General features: G+C 38.9%; 1 protein-coding gene across 2 annotated transcripts in view; it reads left to right on the plus strand.

Annotated features, from left to right (window-relative positions):
• The window catches only part of CBFB (core-binding factor subunit beta), a 42064-nt gene extending 24400 nt beyond the window's left edge, over positions 1-17664 (plus strand). The window contains exons 4-6 of one of the 2 annotated variants that reach the window (XM_056136029.1): positions 586-702; positions 6397-6492; positions 15472-17664. In XM_056136029.1, coding sequence (XP_055992004.1) covers positions 586-702; positions 6397-6492; positions 15472-15540 — 282 coding nt within the window. In that variant the 3' untranslated portion in view covers positions 15541-17664. Of the gene's footprint in view, positions 1-585; positions 703-6396; positions 6524-15471 lie in introns of both variants that reach the window. The other variant, XM_056136030.1, reaches the window with a different exon arrangement.
• Positions 17665-19161: the final 1497 nt, after the last annotated feature.

Below are 19161 nucleotides of genomic sequence, written 5' to 3' on the forward strand. Positions count from 1 at the left end.
GTCCTTGTGTCACTTGTAGTCTGCTTCCCACCCACCCCACCATCCCACCCTCCACCACCTGCCAGCCTCGCCTCCCACTACAACTAGGTAACTTTACAAAGTCCTAGGATTTGCCATCACTCAGAATTTCCTTGTTTTGTTTCTTCTTTTGTTTCTTCACAAATGAGTAAGATTATCTGGTATTTTTCCTTTTCTCTCTGCCTTCTAGTTTTTCATCATATATATCTTTCCAAGAAATGAAAAAAAAAAAAAGAAGACAAAGCACTTGACAGGTCCTGACTTCTGGAAAAACTGTTACTTCAAGAATAAGAATTTACAACAAACAGATTTTACAGATTTTATTTTAAAAATAATCTGAAAGAATTGCAACTAGAAATAATATCCTCGTAAACCATTGATCTTAGCTTAGAAAATATGGTCAGAGGTATAAGGTTCATGTGTTTTCTTATGTTCCTAAATTTTGTAATTATATTAACTCCCTTTTTTTTTTAATAAGAAAGCCACAGGTTTCCTTAATAAGCCTATCCTTTGCTATTACATCTGATAACTTAGCATTGGTGTTTTTCCTTCTTTTATGTATCTTAGGTATATTTGAAGGCTCCCATGATTCTGAATGGAGTTTGTGTTATCTGGAAAGGCTGGATTGATCTCCAGAGACTGGATGGTATGGGTTGCCTGGAGTTTGATGAAGAGCGAGCCCAGGTAGGGAATCATCAGACTTCACTGAGTGTCCTTTACTTACTCCTAATCTTGCAGTTGTCTAGGGTCTATTTACTGAGTTTCTAATAGGATGTTGAGACCCAGCCAAGTTCCATTTCTGGTTTAGGTATTTTTTCTCCAGTGGTTCTAAATTTTGTTGGGTTACCCGTATCTGCTCAGTGGGAGATGTCAAAGTATAGTAAACGACTCCGTTTTATATTTGTTCTTTATCTTTAGAACATCATGAGGAAACAATTTCAAATAAATATAGTAATAGCACTCAGAGAGTGACCAAGTAAAGACTCTGGCAAATCCTTTCCTTAAAAAGCAGTGATTGGAGCCAGGGAAATGGCTTAAAAGACTGAAGCCCATGCTTTGCATACAGGAGCCCCTGGTGCCACAACATGGTTCCTCAGTACCACCTGACATGGCCCAAGCAACACTGAGTGTGGACTCACTCCCCCCACCACCAAGTGTTCAAACAGAAAAAAATTATTTTTAAAATATTCGTTTTCAGGGCCAGGAATAGCTTCAGTAGTGGAGCATATGCCTACCTGCCTCAGTCCCACATACCCCTTCACCACAGCATCATCAGATATGGGCCTGGTGGCCCCTGCACATCATTGGTTATGGACTCCATATCTGTAGATAATTCATTTAAGTTCTAGAAATTAATCAAAGACTATAAATTCAGAGGCACTGTAGCACTGTCCTCCTGCTGTTCATTGATTTGCTCGAGCAAGCCCAGTAACGTCTCTATCATGAGACTTGTTGCTGTTTTTGGCATATCGAATATGTCACGGGTAGCTTGCCAGACTTTGCCGTGCGGATGAGATACTCTCGGTGGCTTGCCAGGCTCTCTGAGAGGGGCGGATGAATCGAACCTGGGTCAGCCAGGTCAGCTGCATGCAAGGCAAACGCCCTACCCGCTGTGCTATCGCTCCAGCCCAAATTTAGAGGCACTAGTTAAAAACAAGATTAGAATTTTTTTTTCCTTTTTTCTTTTTTTTTTTAATAAAAAAGGACTGAAATTTCAATTAAGAACAGTTAGTGTAAACATTTCAGTCAGAAACTGGTTCCATCTCTTCCCTTAGCTCTCTGTTGCCTCATGTACTATCCTGGGCAGGCCATGAGGACTGGCCTCTCTGTTTTCTTATCCGAGAGAGCTGTCTTTATTCACAGCAGTGCTTGGGGGGAAAGTATGCCAAGGAAAACAGTGGAGAGCACAGTAGCAAACAGTCTAAGAAAACTAATATTTCACAAAGCCACAAAATAATGGACTAGGCAGAAATGTATGAAGGAAATTTAGGGAAACTGCTCACACTTAACCTTCATTTTTTTGTATGTGCAAGGCCTCTTTTTTTCCTTGGTTTTTGGGCCACGTTCAGTGATGCTTAGGAATTACTCGTGGCTCTGTGCTCAGGAATCACTCCTGACAGACGTGGGGCACCGGGGATTGAACGCAAGTCATCCACAATGCAAGTCAAATACCCTACCTGCTGTACTGTAACGCCAGCCCTGTGTAGGGCTTCTTTACCTTGCTCTCGGGAGCAAATAGAGTATCCTGAAAGTCTTTGACTCAAGCAAGGGAGCACGGGGTGGGGGTAGGGGAATGGACACACAACAGAATGATCCCAAATTACCTCCAGATTCAGTAACAAATGATGGAAACCAACTGGATTAAGACATTTAAGAAAAATCTATGATTACTTGTTAGCTGGCCACTAAGTTATGCCAGTCCAGGAACAGACAGGTCACTAAATCGACAAAAAGCAGCAAGGCGGAGGCTTGCAGAATTTAGAGTTGCTGTGGTCTATTGTCTGAAATGTCTGGTTTTCAACAAAAATTATGAAACAAGCATAGAAACACAAAATGTAATTCATGTTCAAGAAGGAAAGCAGGCACTAGAGTCTGAGGAGCCCATATGTTGGTTTTTGGTGGCAGTGACTGAAGCAGGTATTGTCAATATTTTCAAGGACTAAAGTTCCTTAAAGAATTTGAGTCAGGGATTTAGTACAGGGGCTGACCCAGATTTGACCCCAACACCGCATGGTCTCTCAGCGTCACTGGCTATAGCCCTGGAGACCCCAAGCACCAATAGGGTCGCCCTGGTAGACCCCAGCACCATAGGGCTTGAGCAGCGCCTTATCCTAAGACCCTTGGACTGAACCAATAGCTCAGTTGACTATAGATTACTGGAAGTAGGGGGTGGAGCAATAGTACAGCACATAGGGCATTTACCTTGGATGTGGTGACCCAGGTTCAGTCCCCACCATCTGAGTACCACCAGTTCTTCCTGAGTACCACCGGGTATGGCACAAAACCCAAAAATAAATTGCTAGATGTAGTTCCCTGAGCACTATTAGGACCCCCTTCCCCAGAGTGGAAGGGAAATTGTTGGCTGATACTCTGAATAGAGAATATCAGTAAAAAAAATATAAAATATAAATCCAAGAATTGAAAATACCGTATCTGAAGGGCAGAATTCACAGGTTCAGCAGTATATGTGAGTTGGCAAAAGAATTAGTGAATTTGAAAGTCGGTTCACAGAGATTATTCAGTCTAAAGAGCAGAAAGAAAAAATAAAAATGAACAGTCATTGGGAGCTGAAGTGATAGTACAGCAGTGAGGGTGCCTTTCTTGAATGCAGCTCATCAAGATCCCTGGCACCTCATACATAATGGTCCCCAAGGAGTCCGCCAAGAGTCATCCCTGAGCTCAAAAGCTGGAGTAAGCCCTGAGCATTATCAGGAGTTACTCATGGGTGAGCTTGGGGAGGACCTTGTCATGCTAGGAATCCAGTCCAGCCTCTGCATGCGTGCAAAGTATATGCTTCAGTTCTTTGAACTGTCTCCCAGGGCCAGCTTTGCTTTTTGTTTGTGCATAAGAATGTTAAAGAGCCATTTAAATGAAAAGTTATATTTTACAGAGTGATGTTAAATGTACCATTTGCAGCTGCAGACATTAGTTGCCTTTGAAGTATGTTGATGCTTCTTCAGCAGATTTATTTCTTCTGATTTTCAAGTGATCAGTGATACCATTCTGGTTCCTACAGAGAATAGAAAATGTGCAAATTACATGTTCACCATCAATCTACTTGGAAATGAATTTGATATCTTAATTTCTTTTTTATTAAACGTGCATTTCCATTTCTTAAATTCATTGCTGCACAGAGGTAAGTATTACACTACAAAATAAAGTTGGGGGTTTAGGCAATACAATCAAGACAAATTGATTGCGTTAAGAGTGGTCACAATATTTTATACACACACATAGACACACACCCTAATATCTCTTATTAGGCCTTTATTTCCCATGTGAGAACCTCCTCTTAAGGTGACCTCACCCCCACAGTCCAACTACTTTGTGCAGATTGTGGTCTGTATCAGGGTAACAGACTAGTATATCAAGCAGCTGACAGGAACCAGAATGTTGAAAGCCTCTCTCAGTACTACCTGAGACAAAGTAGACTTAGCTGTCCCTGACCATTTGAGTAGACTTTATAAGTAAGCATGCAGTTTATCAGCAAGTGCCCTTTATGCTGGCCTTGAAAGACAGGTGTTACTGAAGGTTGCAACAGAAAGGATCAGATTAACACTGTTTATAAGCTTAAAGTACAAACTGTTTACATACATTTCATGTTTCACTGGAAAAGACCAATATAGAAACTGGAATTAGAAAGTAAAGGACAGCCAAAGTGCCCCTAACCTATTCTACTATAATGTAATAATAATATATTTTATCTTTTAATAAAAAAATTTGTAACCACTGCTAGGATTTGTATTTGTAGCTAATATTTCCTTAGGGAATAAGATCACATCTCATGTGCACTCATTTCATCATGTAATTTTACTTTCCTATACCTGAAAACAGTTGATACTTATATACTGATTTTTGTATTATTTGTATATTGTCCACCTGCCCCACCATACCGGAGCACCATATTTTCCTCACATTGTGTCCATGGCTTTGTTATGCTCAAGTACAGTGACACGCATACCAGAGATAGATTATTTGTGGCTTAGATGAAAAAATTGGGTGACATAAAGGACAGACGTATATTTATAGAAATATATACCAAATATTTTTGTCTTGTACTTATGTTTTTGGGGGGGTTTGTTTGGTTTTGGGGTTTATTCCTAGCTCTGCACTCAGGGATCTCTCCTGGCTCAGGGAACTATATAGGGTTGGGTTGGCTGCAAACAAGGTCATCCTACCACTATACTATTGCTCCAATCCTCTCCAGAATTTTTTTGGGAGGGGGAGATGGAGGGGAGCTACACCCAGCAGTGCTGAGGTATCACTCTTAGTGGGGCTCAGCAGATGATGTGAGCCAGGGATTGAATTCAGTTGGCCCCAGGCAGGACAAGAGACTTATCTGCTGTATTGTCTCTCTAGCCTCAGACTTTTCTGTTCGTTTATTTTGTTTTGGGCCACAATAGCAAATATTCCTGGCTTATTGCTGCCTCATGCTCACATATGACTCCTGGAGGTGTTTGGGGACCGTAAGAGCAATATCTTGATCAATTATTGATCAGTTATTATTTCCAAGTTGTAATATGAAATAGGGGGAGGAAAATGAAGGTGTTTTGGGGTTTTTTTTGTTTTTGTTTTTGTTTTTGTTTTGCTTTTTGGGTCATACCCGGCAACAATGCACAGGGGTTACTCCTGGCTCATGCACTCAGGAATTACCCCTGGTGGTGCCCAGGAGACCATATGGGATGCTGGGAATCGAACCCGGGTCAGCCGCGTGCAAGGCAAACACCCAACCCACTGTGCTATCACTCTAGCCCCTGTTTGTGTGTTTTTATCTAGCTCAGACAGGAGCTGGGAATGTTGTTCAAAGTGTTAGAATACATGCCTGCCATGTGTAAGGTCCAGAATTTGATTCACATGGTACATGGCCTCTTAAACTCCCTGACATAGGAAATGTAGCTCTAAAATTAACTTTAACTTAGTTTTGATGTTTTGAGAAATGCTCTGCTATTTATTTCTTATTTTAAAGAAACACATGTAGGAACTGGAGAGATAGAATGGTGGGCGGGGTGCTTGCTTCTTATGCAGCCAATTCAGGTTTGATCCGTCGCATCCCGTATGGTCACCTGAACCCACCAAGAGTAATTCCTGAACGGGGTTGGAGTGATAGCACAGTGGGTAGGGTAGGGTAGAGTAGGGTAAGGTAGGGTAGGGCATTTGCCTTGCATGTGGCCAACCTGGGTTCGATCCCCAGTATCCCATATGGTCCCCCAAGCACTGCCAGGAGTAATTGCTGAGTGTAGAACCAGGAATAACCCCTGAGCATTGCTGGGTGTGACCCTAAAAGCAAAAACAAAATGAGTAATTCCTGAACAAAATAAATTTAAAATGTATGTATGTATATGTATGTATATTTCCTCAATACCTCAGTGACCAAGCAATACTGCATCCTCAGATCCTAGTGTCAGCTGTCTGGCCCTGTTGACCAAGAATTGCTACAAGAGGCCCCCAGGCTCTTAGAGCACCACTAGGAGGCAAAAAAATATATGTGTGTGTTTGTGTGTGTGTACGTGTACACTTGCCCACGCACCAAGTATGTGAAATCTCAGTCATTACAACACAGCAACAAAGGAGGGCTCAAGAGGGGGGGATGATGACGACACTCACAAAATGTTTATTGTAAATAAAAATTAAATTATCTGTTTTATGTGTTTATAACAGCAGGAGGATGCATTAGCACAACAAGCCTTTGATGAGGCTCGGAGAAGGACACGTGAATTTGAAGACAGAGACAGGTCTCATCGTGAGGAAATGGAGGTGAGAGTTTCACAGCTGCTGGCAGTAACTGGTTAGTACTTTCCCCCAACTCTCAGGCTCTGTTTGTGATGTTATTGCATGATGTATTTGAATAATTTAATTTTTGTCTTTTATTTTTAATTAAGTTGTGTTCTGTGACTATGTTTGTTAAATGTAATTGCTATGAATTTCTCATTGAATGCTATAAAAATATTTTACCATAGCAGCTATGTGTTAATTCAGTGAGCAAAATACCTCACCTTTTTTTCTTAATTATTTTTCTAGATTATTTGTAAAAATTACCTGATCTGAACATAGATGCCAATATTTAGAATGTTATGAAAAACTCTTGAGAATTATCTTTAATTTTTTTCTCATTCCCTTTGATTTTTTTAGTCATGTGTGTTTTCTTTGATAGAAGAAAAATTAATTTTCTTCAAACTACACAAAGAGTGGAATTAGCCTACCAAGACTTTTTCTTTAACCTTTTTTTCCATTTTGGGCCACATTGGTGCTCAGGAACTGAGATTGTTGAGGGCCAAAGAGATAATACAGCGGGTAAGGCACTTGCCTTGTTCATGCCTGACCTGGGATCCCATATAGTTCTCTGAGCACCACCAGAAGTATTCCCGAGTGCACAAACGGGAGTAACCACTGAGTATCACCAGATTTGACCCAAAAACAAAAAGAGAGTTTGGGGGTCACTTCCTAGAAATGCACAGGCAGTGTTAGGGATCAGATCCAGGACTCCCAACATTCAAGCTATGTGCTTTAGCCCTTTATCCCATCCCTTTAACTTTTTCATTGTAAAATAAAATACAAAAATTTACAAAGAAGAAATCTGTAGCTTGACAGTTATAAGACTGAGATACTTATAACTGAAGAGTGCAACACTCTGAGCATGTGCTAAGCCCTTGGTTCAACCTTGGTTTCCTCCAAGGACAGAGCCAGGAATAATAGCACCCTAACACAGCGGTGTGAATCCAGAAACTTTTAAAAAGAATTGGTTTAGAGCTAGATAACAAAATCTGAATCATACTATTTAGGTGCGCAATATTATTCTATAAGATTAGGAGTATGTACATAGAGTTCCATTAGTTTAGTTTTGTTTTGTTTTTTACATGCATTGTTTTATTTATTTTTGGGTTTTTTACCTGGCAATGCTCAGGCCTTACTCCTGGCTCTTTAGTCACTCCGGAATTACATCTGGCAGGTTTCAGGGGATCATTTATGGTGCTGGGAATTGAACCTGGGTCGCTGTATAAACAGGGCAAATGACCTATCCACTGTACTCTCTTCAGCCTCTCAGATAGATTGTTTTCAGTCACTTTTATGTCAGTGATTTGAGAGCAGGAACTTTGTATCTTGCCTCGTTGAGATTCTTGCTTCATTACTCATTCTCTCTGAATCCCATTTTCTCTTGAAAATTATGAGAATTAAATTGGAAAATACTTATAACACTTAGTATGATGCTTGGTATGTGAATGCCTATAATAAATAATAGCTCTAAAGTGCTTCTTTAGCACTAAAAGCTCTACCACTGGGCTGGTTCCCGTTAATTGACTTATCAGGCTAACAAGAATATCCTTTTATTTCTCTAAAGTATATCAGGGCACTTTCCCTGCATTATAGCCTAGAGCATGGAAAAATGGTTAGATTTTCATGAATGATTTAAGATCTATGGTTCCTTATGACAGTCATTTAAAAGAGCATTTCTTGTATAGAACTGTCATCTGGAAAATTGGATCAGAATCTGACTCCAGAGTTTGTTCTGGCAGTCACCCATGGGAGTTTTAGGTATTTAGAAATTATTTTAACTTCCCTTAAAAAAGTTATAACAGATGACTGTCAGCTTATTTTCATAATATGCTTCTTTTTTCCTAAAGAACATTAGAGAAACATTTTACTCCTATAATTTAAACATCTGTAGAGAGTCATACATCTTAAAATATGACATTCTTATTACAGTGGAGGTAATGTCAACTGAAAAAAATCAGTTGATTTGCTGTCTTTCAAATAGTTAATGAAATGAAGAGTGAATTCTTAAACTCCTTTTCCAACAAAGAGGTCTTCACAAATAATGCCTAACACTAGGAAGTGAATTTTCTCATCACCCATAAAGATGATTAAGTTAAAAAATAACTGATGTCAGGAGAGGTTAGAAGTTCTTTTGCCTGGAAAAGAAAATGCTGAGACAGAGAATAATAATTCTGGCTTTAGTAGGTGGTCTTGCTGAGACAGCCAAAGGAGCAGTGGTAACTTATGGGTGGCAGTAACCCAGTAAATGGTCTTTGAAAACTTCGGATCTTGGCAGCATAGAATTTAGGGTTGGTCCATTTCTGTTTGAGCAACCTCTTATGTTCTGTAGACTTGACATGTTAAACTGCCATAAGATGGTCCTTAGCATTGAACATATCTGTAAAGTTAAGCTTATTAACTGGGAAACAGAGCACCAAGTGAATGGTGGCCCCAAGGGGCTGGTTTTAACAGTGTTTTAGGGTGGGTTTTTTGGGGGGGGGGCACACCCAGAAATGCTCAGGGCTTACTCTTTGCTCTCCACTTAGAGATCAATCCTGGCAGGAATGGGGTGGGTGAGGGTGACACAGGGACCATATGTAGTGCCAGGAGTTGAACCTGGTTAGGCTGCGTCCAAGCAGAGAGCCTACCTGCAGTACTAGCACTCTAGTCCCTTGCCAGTATCTTTTTTTTTGGGGGGGTCACACCCGGCAATGCACAGGGGTTACTCCTGGCTCATGGACTCAGGAATTACTCCTAGTGATGCTCGGGGGACCATATGGGATGCTGGGAATCCAACTTGGGTTGGCCGCTGCAAGGAAAACACCTTACCTGCTGTTCTATCGCTCTTGCCTCTTGCCTTTTAACCTAAAATCAGATCCAAAATTTTTTGGGTATGTTTCCATTTATTGTAGAAGGTTAAAATTTAGAAGGTTTTTTAATCTGTTATTCAGGGGGATTTTAACATTTTCTTTTTCTGATTTTTCTGGAAAAGAATATTTTAGTAGTATAAAATGTTCTTTACTTTCCAGATTAACATTTGGCAAATAAAAAACTAGCGAAAATGAAGAAACACTCATTTAATAACATTGTCCAGACATACTAAACCTTTGTTGTATAATAGGGACAGAATTACCTTACCCTCTTGGTGTTTTTACAAGGAATATATACACCTGTTTGTTTGAGTGGTCTGTCTAGTAAATTATATAAAAGGGCCAAGAAGCTAGCTTCAGGTGGTGAAGGCCTGAGTTCAGGTCCCACACAGAAGCACTGAGTATTGCCAGAAGTGGCTCCCAAGACTCTGAGCACTGCTGAAACATTCATATATTTTTTTAAAAGGTATGTAAGAATCTAGAATAAGAAATGAGAAGAAGAAAATGAGTATCTTGGGGCCCCCATATGGGAGGATATTTAGTTCTCACTCTGTATGATTTTTCACCTTTTGAGTTTTATATCATGTACATTTGCTACATAATTTTTTTAAGGTTTTGGGGTCATACACAATGATGCTCGGGGGGCTCCTGGCTCTGTCTTCAGGATTCACTCCTGGCAGGTACAGGGAATCATATGGGATGTTGGGGATTGAACCCAGGTTGGCCATGTGCAAAGCAGTCATCCTACCTGCTGGTACTATTGCTCCAACCCTGTTACCTATTTAGAAAAGTAGTGCTAAAAAAAAAAAAATCGGGGCAGGAACAATGCTGGGAATCAAACACAGGACTTCACACATGTGAACCAAAAAGTAATGTTTTGTTGACAGATGATGTAAATAAAAAAATTGGGAACTTCTATATGTTCTATCATATAGACATAAATATCTTGCTATTGTTTAGGAGGCCATACCTTGCAGTACTGAGGGTTCACTGCTGGCTGTGTTCAAGGGACCATGTTGTGCCAGAAATTGAACCCAGTGCTCCTGTATGCAAAGAGTTACTTCAGCTTTTGAGCTATTTTCAGCTCTTGAGCTATCTCCATGACCTAGTATAGACTGTTTTATAAAATTGGAAATCCTGGGCCAGAGAGAGAATACAGGAGGGAAGGACTTACCTTGTGTGTCACAATCCTCCTCGTTCCCCGCTCCTCCCCCAGGGATCACTCTTGAGCATCACTGGGTGTGGCCAATCCCCCCTGCCCCCTCCCCCCCTCCCCGTGAAAGTCTTTGTTTGAATTTCTATATACAAGACACCCACAAAAAACACTTCTCGGTGAAGCAGCAGGGGAAGGGATGACTCTAGTCTCCCGCTGGAGCAGGGAACCCAGTGCTTGGCCAAATTTGACAAGAACCTTTAATGTAGAATGAACAATGACGTTTGTAATAGATTGCCCTGACCTTAAATCCTAGCTCCATTAGTTGCTATGTGACATGGGGAAAGTTGTTGAACCTCATTTGTAAAACAGCAATTAGGGCTAACACTACCTCCCAGGTTGCTGGACACTAGTGTCTGATCCAGTGGGACTTAGTGGAAACAGATTCCTTCACTCCCTTTTTCTGCACCTTGGCTTACAGTGTATCTGGAATGGCAATGAAGCATGGTAGAGGTGGCAACAGGCATATACTGTGAAAGTCAGAAATGATTTTTCAAGCTTTTGCCTCTTGGTTTGTTGGTTTGTTTTTGTAGGAGGATGTTTGATAGTGTTTTATTGGGGGGAGTAGAGTGGGGGCTGGGGGAATGGGAGTCAGTTTGGGTTATACCCAGCTGTGCTCAGGAATCAGGAGATGCTATTTGGTGTCAGGGTTCTGGTCTGGATGCTCTGGACATAAATAAATTGCAACTCCATCATCTGTTTGATAGCAGTTCATACTCATTCTGTGTCAAGTTGCTTTCAATTTAATTGATCTCTTAACCTAAAACTGTAATACAGCACTTGTTGGCTCTAATTCAACTGCAGGGTGCCAGAGTACTAAAAGAAAAGTTCTCTGTCATCTAGAAAATGTTTTCATGTTTGTTAAGTTATAAAGCATTAACAATTAAATTGTCTTTAATGTCAGAATGGATAATATTACTTATTCTCCTTATAGGCAATTTTAGTATAATTCAGCAAACCATAGGAGAATTTTATGTGGAAACTATTTGGAAATAAAAACAGGCAGAGGACTTCATGTGGTTTTTATATTTGTGTTTTGTATGTTTTTGGAGGCTTCACTTCTGTGTGGTCCAAGAAAAAATTCCTAGCCCCTATTTATTTTAAATTCCCACAGACTTTAGTTTTCAAGTCACTTAACTCTACCAGCACTCATTTTTGTGTAAGAACAAATTAACCAAGAATCTATGTTGGATCTTCCTGAGGCATGTTTTGGATAAATACAACATATAACAGTGAACTGGAAATGTGAACTCAGACTAAGAAATAGAAGAGAATTGATTACCGGGGAAAGAAGAGAATACTCACTCTGCATTTTCTATATCAAGAGAGGAATAGGATATTGTTTTCTTATAATAGGAGATCTAAACTTTATTTTTATTTGTATATTTTTTGGTATGGGGGCCATACCTGGCAGTTCTTAGGATTTACTTCTGACTTAGTGCTCACAGATCACTCCTGGTGGGCTCAGGGGCTCTGGGTTGTAGGGGTTAGAATAAGGTTGGTTGCATGCAAGGCAAACTCCCGTCCCACCATGCTATTGCTCCAGCCCCAGGGGAATGTGAATTTTAATGAACTGTTTTGGTTTGTGTTTGTAGAAAATACATATTCTCTCTTTCATGGGCCAGTCTCTCCTGTTGGGCCCAGGGGCCACTCCTAGTAGTGCACGTAGCCCCATCAAAATGTGGATTATTTTCACTTTCATTCTGAAATACCATTTTGTATTTAATTTTCCTGAAGTTGTTTACTTAAAATAACTATATTTTTTGAATGATCCCTGAATGCAATCATGATCCCTGAGCACAGCCCAGTGCGGCCAGAAACAGAAAACAAAATAAAACAGAGGCTGCCACAGTAGGACGCACTGCTTCTAAACTCAGCTATTCCTCGTTGTTGAGTTCTCACAATGGAATTTGTTTGACTGAATCTGAATCTGTTCCTGTAGTTATCTCCTTCATATGATAGTCCATACATCTTCCTTCTTAGCATTAAATTTCCTCCACTCACCCAACTCTCTCATTCTTCCCTCTTCTATTAATGTCCTTCCTTACATCTTCCTCATTCCTTCAGAATGTAAGTAGAAACTAAGAAACAAGTAAGGGATAAAGCAGAATTTTTTTGGCAGTATGGGAGATTGAACCCAAGATCTCATACTCAAGGCAAGCATTCTATGACTGAGGTATACCGAATCCCAAAGCAACTTCTCCATGCTTTTACAAAAAAATACATTTGAACAAATCCATGACAACTCTGCATAGTCATGACTAGAATTTCAGGTGACTAGTCTCTTATTTTTAAGTCACTATAGTTATTATTAAAATAATTTAAAAATTACTGTTATCTGAAGACAGACACTGAAATGACCTTTTCACAAAGTAGTACTGATAGGTTAGTAGTGATTTATAAGTAAATAATTAGAATTGATTTTCCTCAGTGCTTTTTCATTGCTCAGCCCCTTTCTAATCCTCACTGACTAAAGCCAGATGCTTATATCACTATCCCTGATTTACAGAATTGATCGGTCCTTGCACAACAGTTAGCATTGATTCTGCATGGAATATAAATCATCTTTCTGATTATTCCATAGCATTTTGAGTCTGTGGCCCTGCAGCATAATTTTAACCTATTTGAAAGGATTGTGCTAAATAAATATCTGCTGATAAAAGGAAGATAAAATCTGCCTAAGAAATGAAATAAAATTTGTAAGGAAGATTGAAGTAGTGTTGAATTTTAACTTGCTTGAAAAAAGTTAAAACAGATTATTCCTGGTTGTTCTCGGGGGACCATATGGAATTCTGGGGATCAAACCCAGGTCTCCCACGTGCAAGGCAAGCACCCTCCTCGCTGTGATATCTCTCCAGCCCACAGCCTCATTTTTATCAAAACAACATAACCCTATTATGAAATGATGAGGCACCTGAAGCTTCTGACTTAACTTAATCTTTCAAGGGGCCAGAGTGATAGTACAGCAGGTAGGGTGCTTGCGTTGTGCCTAGCTGACCTGGATTTGACCCCTCGCACTTATATGATAGCTTGAACCCACCAGGTATGATCCCTGAGTGCAGAGCCAGGAATAAGCCCTGAGCACTGCTGTGTGTGGCAAAAAAATAATAATAAATAAATAGTATTCATCTTTTATTAGGAATATACTTTGTAGAGATGGTTCTTTGAAAGTCAAAGATACTCTTTAAAAAATCAGAATGTTTCAGTTTGGGCTTAATTGATTTCCAAATTTGCTAGAGACATGGAGAATCATATGATCATAATGCATGATTCCACTTAGCACAAATGTTCTATGCTTGCATTGCATGAGCCAAACTTGGATTTGATTCCTGGCATCCCATATAATACCCCACCTCACCCCTCACCCCAGCCCCACCAGCAATAATTCCTGGGTGCAAAGCCAGGTGTGACCCACAAACTAAAAAAAATAGATTCAGATGAAAAATGACTTACCTTCCATGAGCATGAAATTATATTTATGGATCAGAAGTGATCTGGTGAGGATGCATTTAAATGTAGAACAGTTAGAATTCTGCAGGTGGTGGATCAGAGGGAGTAGAGGTGGTAAGGCCCTTTCCTTACAGCTGGCCTGAGCACTGCCAGATGTCCCTCAAAAACCTAAAATAACCCTTGGTGGCTTTTTGGGGGGTGGGAGGTGCAACCTTTGGCAGTACTGTCCCCATAGGCAGATTTGAACCTGGCTAGCAGGATGCAAGGCACAAACACCTTAAACCCCTTGTATTCTATCCAGCCCAGAATTCTCAGTGTTTTTAATTATCAGACCTTTTGGTTCAGTATTGTTAGAAAGATATTCTGTATTTTTATGCAGCAAGGATTCCCATTTGAAAGTTCTATTTCTGCATTTAAAGCAGTATTTTATCCATAATAATTCTGAGCTTTATGTGAACTCAGTTGATAAAGATGGAGTTTACTTTGGTAGATCATATACTGTATGACTGAATTTCTTTATCTGTTAAAAATATTAGGTGATGGGACCAGAGCAATAGTACAGCGGGTAGGGCGTTTGCCTTGCATGCGGCTGACCCAAGCTCAATCACCGGCATCCCATATGGTCTCCCAAGCACTGCCAGGAATAATTTCTAAGGGCAGAGCCAGGAGTAATCCCTGAGCATCCCTGGGTGTCACCCAAAAAGCAAACAGGAAAAAAAAACCTACAAATAATGTGATTGATGGGGGTTAAATTTATACAGACAAAGGAAGTGTTTTATTTTTAAAGTGATTGGTGTAGGGGCTGGAGCAATAGCCTTGCACGCGGCCAACCCCATTCGATTCCCAGCATCCCATATGGTCCCCCGAGCACCACCAGGAGTAATTCCCGAGTGCAGAGCCAGGAGTAACCCATGAGCATCGCCGGGTGTGACCCAAAAAGCCCAAAAAATAAATAATAAAGTGATTGGTGTATTAAAGTTAAATTTTCTAGTTCCAAGACTGTCAACATAGATTTTTTTTTTCTTAAAAAAAATTTTTTTGTTTTGGTGGCCACAGTCTGTGGTACTCAGGACTTACTACTGGTCTGCTCTCAGCATTTACTCCTGGTCAGGCTCAGGGAATGAAATAGGGTGCCAGGGATCTAAGATGGGTTGATATATTTTTCATAATTATCCTAAATGCAAGGCAAGCACTCTGTATTATCTGCTGTATTATCTCTCTTGCCCCAAATTTATCTTTCATATATATTGTATGTTCTAAAATATGTATTTAAATCTGTATTTTAAAGGAAATTTTAGCAAGTTACTTCATGCAAATTTTGATTTTTGTTCTCATAAATGGATATAATGACTAAAATTTTTTGTTGCCAACTTTTCGTGTTACTTGTTTTATAGCACTTGGGATTTTCAAAACATATTTTGACCCCAAATTATAATTTTATCTTTGCAGGCAAGAAGACAACAAGACCCTAGTCCTGGTTCCAATTTAGGCGGTGGTGATGACCTTAAACTTCGCTGATTCTCACAGTACATGTGTGCACTCCAACCCCCCCTTCCATCTTTATATTGTTAAATATACATTGTTTATAGTTGGCAGAAATTGATCAAAAAGACCAGAAACTGTGATAACTGGAGGTACTTCGATCTAATTCTCAACCTTGGGCAAATACAGGACATCACAAACTGCCATGGTTTTGCACTAAAATTATAATACTTGCATTCTAATTTTTATATGCATGTAGCCAGTAATGGAAATTTTTTTCTATGCAAGCTTATCTTAATGGCATTATTTTAGTGAAAATCATCCACTTAAAAGCTCTTTTTCACTCCATTTTTATTTAAAAGTTAATGTCTTTTAAAGACGAAAAATGAAAATTTTTTATCAGGATTTTTGCTAATCAGTTGCTCCCTTGTTTTGTAATCTTAAGGATTTTTTTTTGTGTTTTCTGTTTTTTATAGCTTCATTTAGTTAGGCATTCTTGGATTTTAATTTTGTTTTCTCCATTCCCTTTTGTGTTTTATAATCTGGCATTTTTAAACTGCTGAGTTTGCATTATTTACAAGTTTAAAAACCTAGTAGCATAGAGCTGTCTGCCACAGCCTTCTTATACAAAGTTTACAGTTGTTAAAGTTGCAGTATCCTTTTAAATGTTGATAATCAGCTCCTTTTCTTACCATTACAGAATTTTAATTGGTATTCTAATAAAAATCTGCCCCAGATCTGCTTTAGATTATGTTCTGTAATCATGAGTTTGTATGAAGTGATTCTCCAAAGATAAAAATATTCTACTGAAATGCCTAAAGAAGTCACAAGCTGGCTTCTGTTTTATTCAGGGATTTTTTTTTTTAAGTCAGTCAGAAAAAGGGATACTGGAACTTCTCGTATGTAACAGCATATTAAACTGGAGACAGTGATTAAATCAGCTACAAAGTTAATATTAAAATCATGTTTAAGATAGCTGCTTTTATGTGTATTTTATAATGCTTGCTTTTGTAAAAACAGTGCTGGATGATGAAAGATTAATCTTAGAGAAAATGTTCATCTCTACAGAGGATACATTTTCTTTCATTAATTCTGGAAAAAATTTCACAGTTATATATGTTATTTTCCAAAAAGACTATTAATAGAACCTTTTGAGATGAATTAGTATAAGAATATTTTTTAAATAGGCTCACTGTCAAATTTAATGCAACTTCTTTTTAGATAGAAGACTGGAAAAAAGTGCTAAGACACTTTGCACCTCCTTACAAATATTTTTCATGGCCACATTCATAAAATGTTAATGCATTTGTGAATTTTTGCAAAAATGTATTTTATCATAATAAAATGGTATTATTTTAAAGAGTTTAAAAAACTGATATGGTCAATCAGAAAATGAATTCTATAAGGTCATTGCATAAAACATCTAGATATAGATATATACACTTGAGGGAGGTTGACTTTCACTGTACATAGCTCTTATTCATAAATACATCCTGTATCTCAAATATGTTATATATTTGAAGTCATGCATGGTAAAGAGTGTGTTAAAATTGTTATAAAACAACAATGCATCTTAAAAGACCATGCTGATCTCCAATAAGTCAGTACTATGAATGAATCTGGTTGGTATTTGGTGTTGTGCAGCTCACATGTTTACACACTCAGTGCCCTAATTTCCCCTGAGGGAATCGCCTTTTAAGTGGTCCTTACAGTGGTGTTTTAAGGTTACTTTATTATAGAGCTCCTTGGTTTTTACTTCTGCACTTAAATTTTTTTTTTAAGTAAATGATAATGATGATGCATTTTCCTCTATTGTTTCTAGTTAAGGGCTTTCAGTCTACCAGTAACTAAGATCAAATGTTATTAAATGTTCATGTTCCATCCTGTAAATACTGATCTTTTCCTGTTGTTTAGTACTTGCTGCTTTTGTCTGTCTTAATGCTGGCATTAAGATCATATAGTGCAGGCTTTGAAAAATGACTTTTATTAAGTTATTGATGCAATTTGATATATTTCCATAATCTATATTTAAACAAAATTACATCATTGCATCATTTTTTTTCTAAATTCTTCTCCATTAAAAATTGCCTTAAGCTACTAGATTGCTTTGCCACCATTAGCCATATGTTTAATTTGCCTTCACAATAAACTTCTATGTAGTAAAAACATGGTTTTGACTCTTCATTGTGTAACCAAGAGTTCTTGTTCAAGTCCTGGTTATGACATGAAAATGCATTTTGTTGTTTCTTGTGTTTTTGATTTCTTGGTTTCTGGGTCACACTCAGCAGGGCTTACTTCTGCCTCTTTGCTCAGGTGTCTGTCACTCCATGCACTGCTGAAAGGACCACCTGCAGTGCCAGGGATTGAGCCTGGGTAGGCTGCATGCAAAGCCAGCATCTAACTCCCCTGTAATATCTTCTAGTCCCTGATTTTGTTGTTTGCTTACTGTGCTCTGCTTCTGCATTTTTCTTTTTAAATATAGGCCACATTTGGTGTTGCTTGTGGGGTGGGAAATCTGGCGTCACGGATGCTGGGTATGTGCTCTATATCAGTTGATCTCCCTCTCTTCCCCCAACTATGCTGTGGGTCTTTGGGTATGATTATTTTGGGTAGGATGGGGAGGGGTTTCCCATTTCGTTTTTTGGGCCACACCCGGTGATACTCGGGGGTTATTCCCAGCTCTGCACTCAGGAATTAAACCTGGCAGTGCTCAGGGGATCATATGGGATGCCTGAGATCACACTATGGTCAGCTAAGTGCAAGGCAAGCACCCTACCTGCTGTACTATCTCTCTGGTCCCTATTTTTTTATTTTTAAGAAAAATAGTTTCATTTTAAGAAAAATGAAAGAAACTTACTTAGATGTAGTAGAATTGTAGTAAAAACAAAAAAGAATAAAAGAAAAATTTCCTCACGTATAAAGAAAAGAAAATGAGGAATACATGTTCCAGAAAGAGCATGGGCTTCAGGTGTCTTTAGAATGGGAAAAATATCTGAAAAAGATGCACATTTCTCCACAGTGGAAAAAGCCTGATTATTCTGCTTAACCTTAAAAAAATATAATAAGCCAACAGTGGCATCTAGTGGTCATTTCTGCTAATTCCAAGGAAAACCTTCAATGCAGATAGCCAAAACGTTTATTTCCCGATATTCATTGATTTTTATTTATTTATTTTAAATCTGGTTTGTTAGCCAACTCCTGTTTGAAACCCAACACCACATATGGTCTGCCAAGCACTGCCAGATATGGACTGCTCCACCCCCCAAAATTTTAAGCTAATTATTTTAGAAATAGACAATTATGCTGGTGTTATTCAGATATCCTTGGCTCAGTTTGGTCTGTAATAACAAAAAATTATTTGCCAGACATCTATAAATAATATGACCTTAATGGCTGAATTGGTCCCAGCAAGTAGCATTCTAGAAAATGCTCATAGATTGAGGGTTAATTTCAAAAGCTATTTAAAGCCTGGAGAGAACTCATTGGGTTGGCGCACCTACTTTGCATGCAGAAGGCCTATGTCAATGTAAACACCATACTGTAGCCACTGAGCACCACCACATGACCCAAAAGTAAAGCCAAAATTTTCTTGAGCAGTAATTATGGTTTTGATAAGTCTCACCTGTAGAAATAGGTACCTGGTTATGCTAATTCTGG

This window comes from Sorex fumeus, unplaced genomic scaffold (assembly GCF_029834395.1).
Source record: "Sorex fumeus unplaced genomic scaffold, SorFum_2.1 ptg000122l, whole genome shotgun sequence".
In the NCBI taxonomy this organism is placed as follows: domain Eukaryota; kingdom Metazoa; phylum Chordata; class Mammalia; order Eulipotyphla; family Soricidae; genus Sorex; species Sorex fumeus.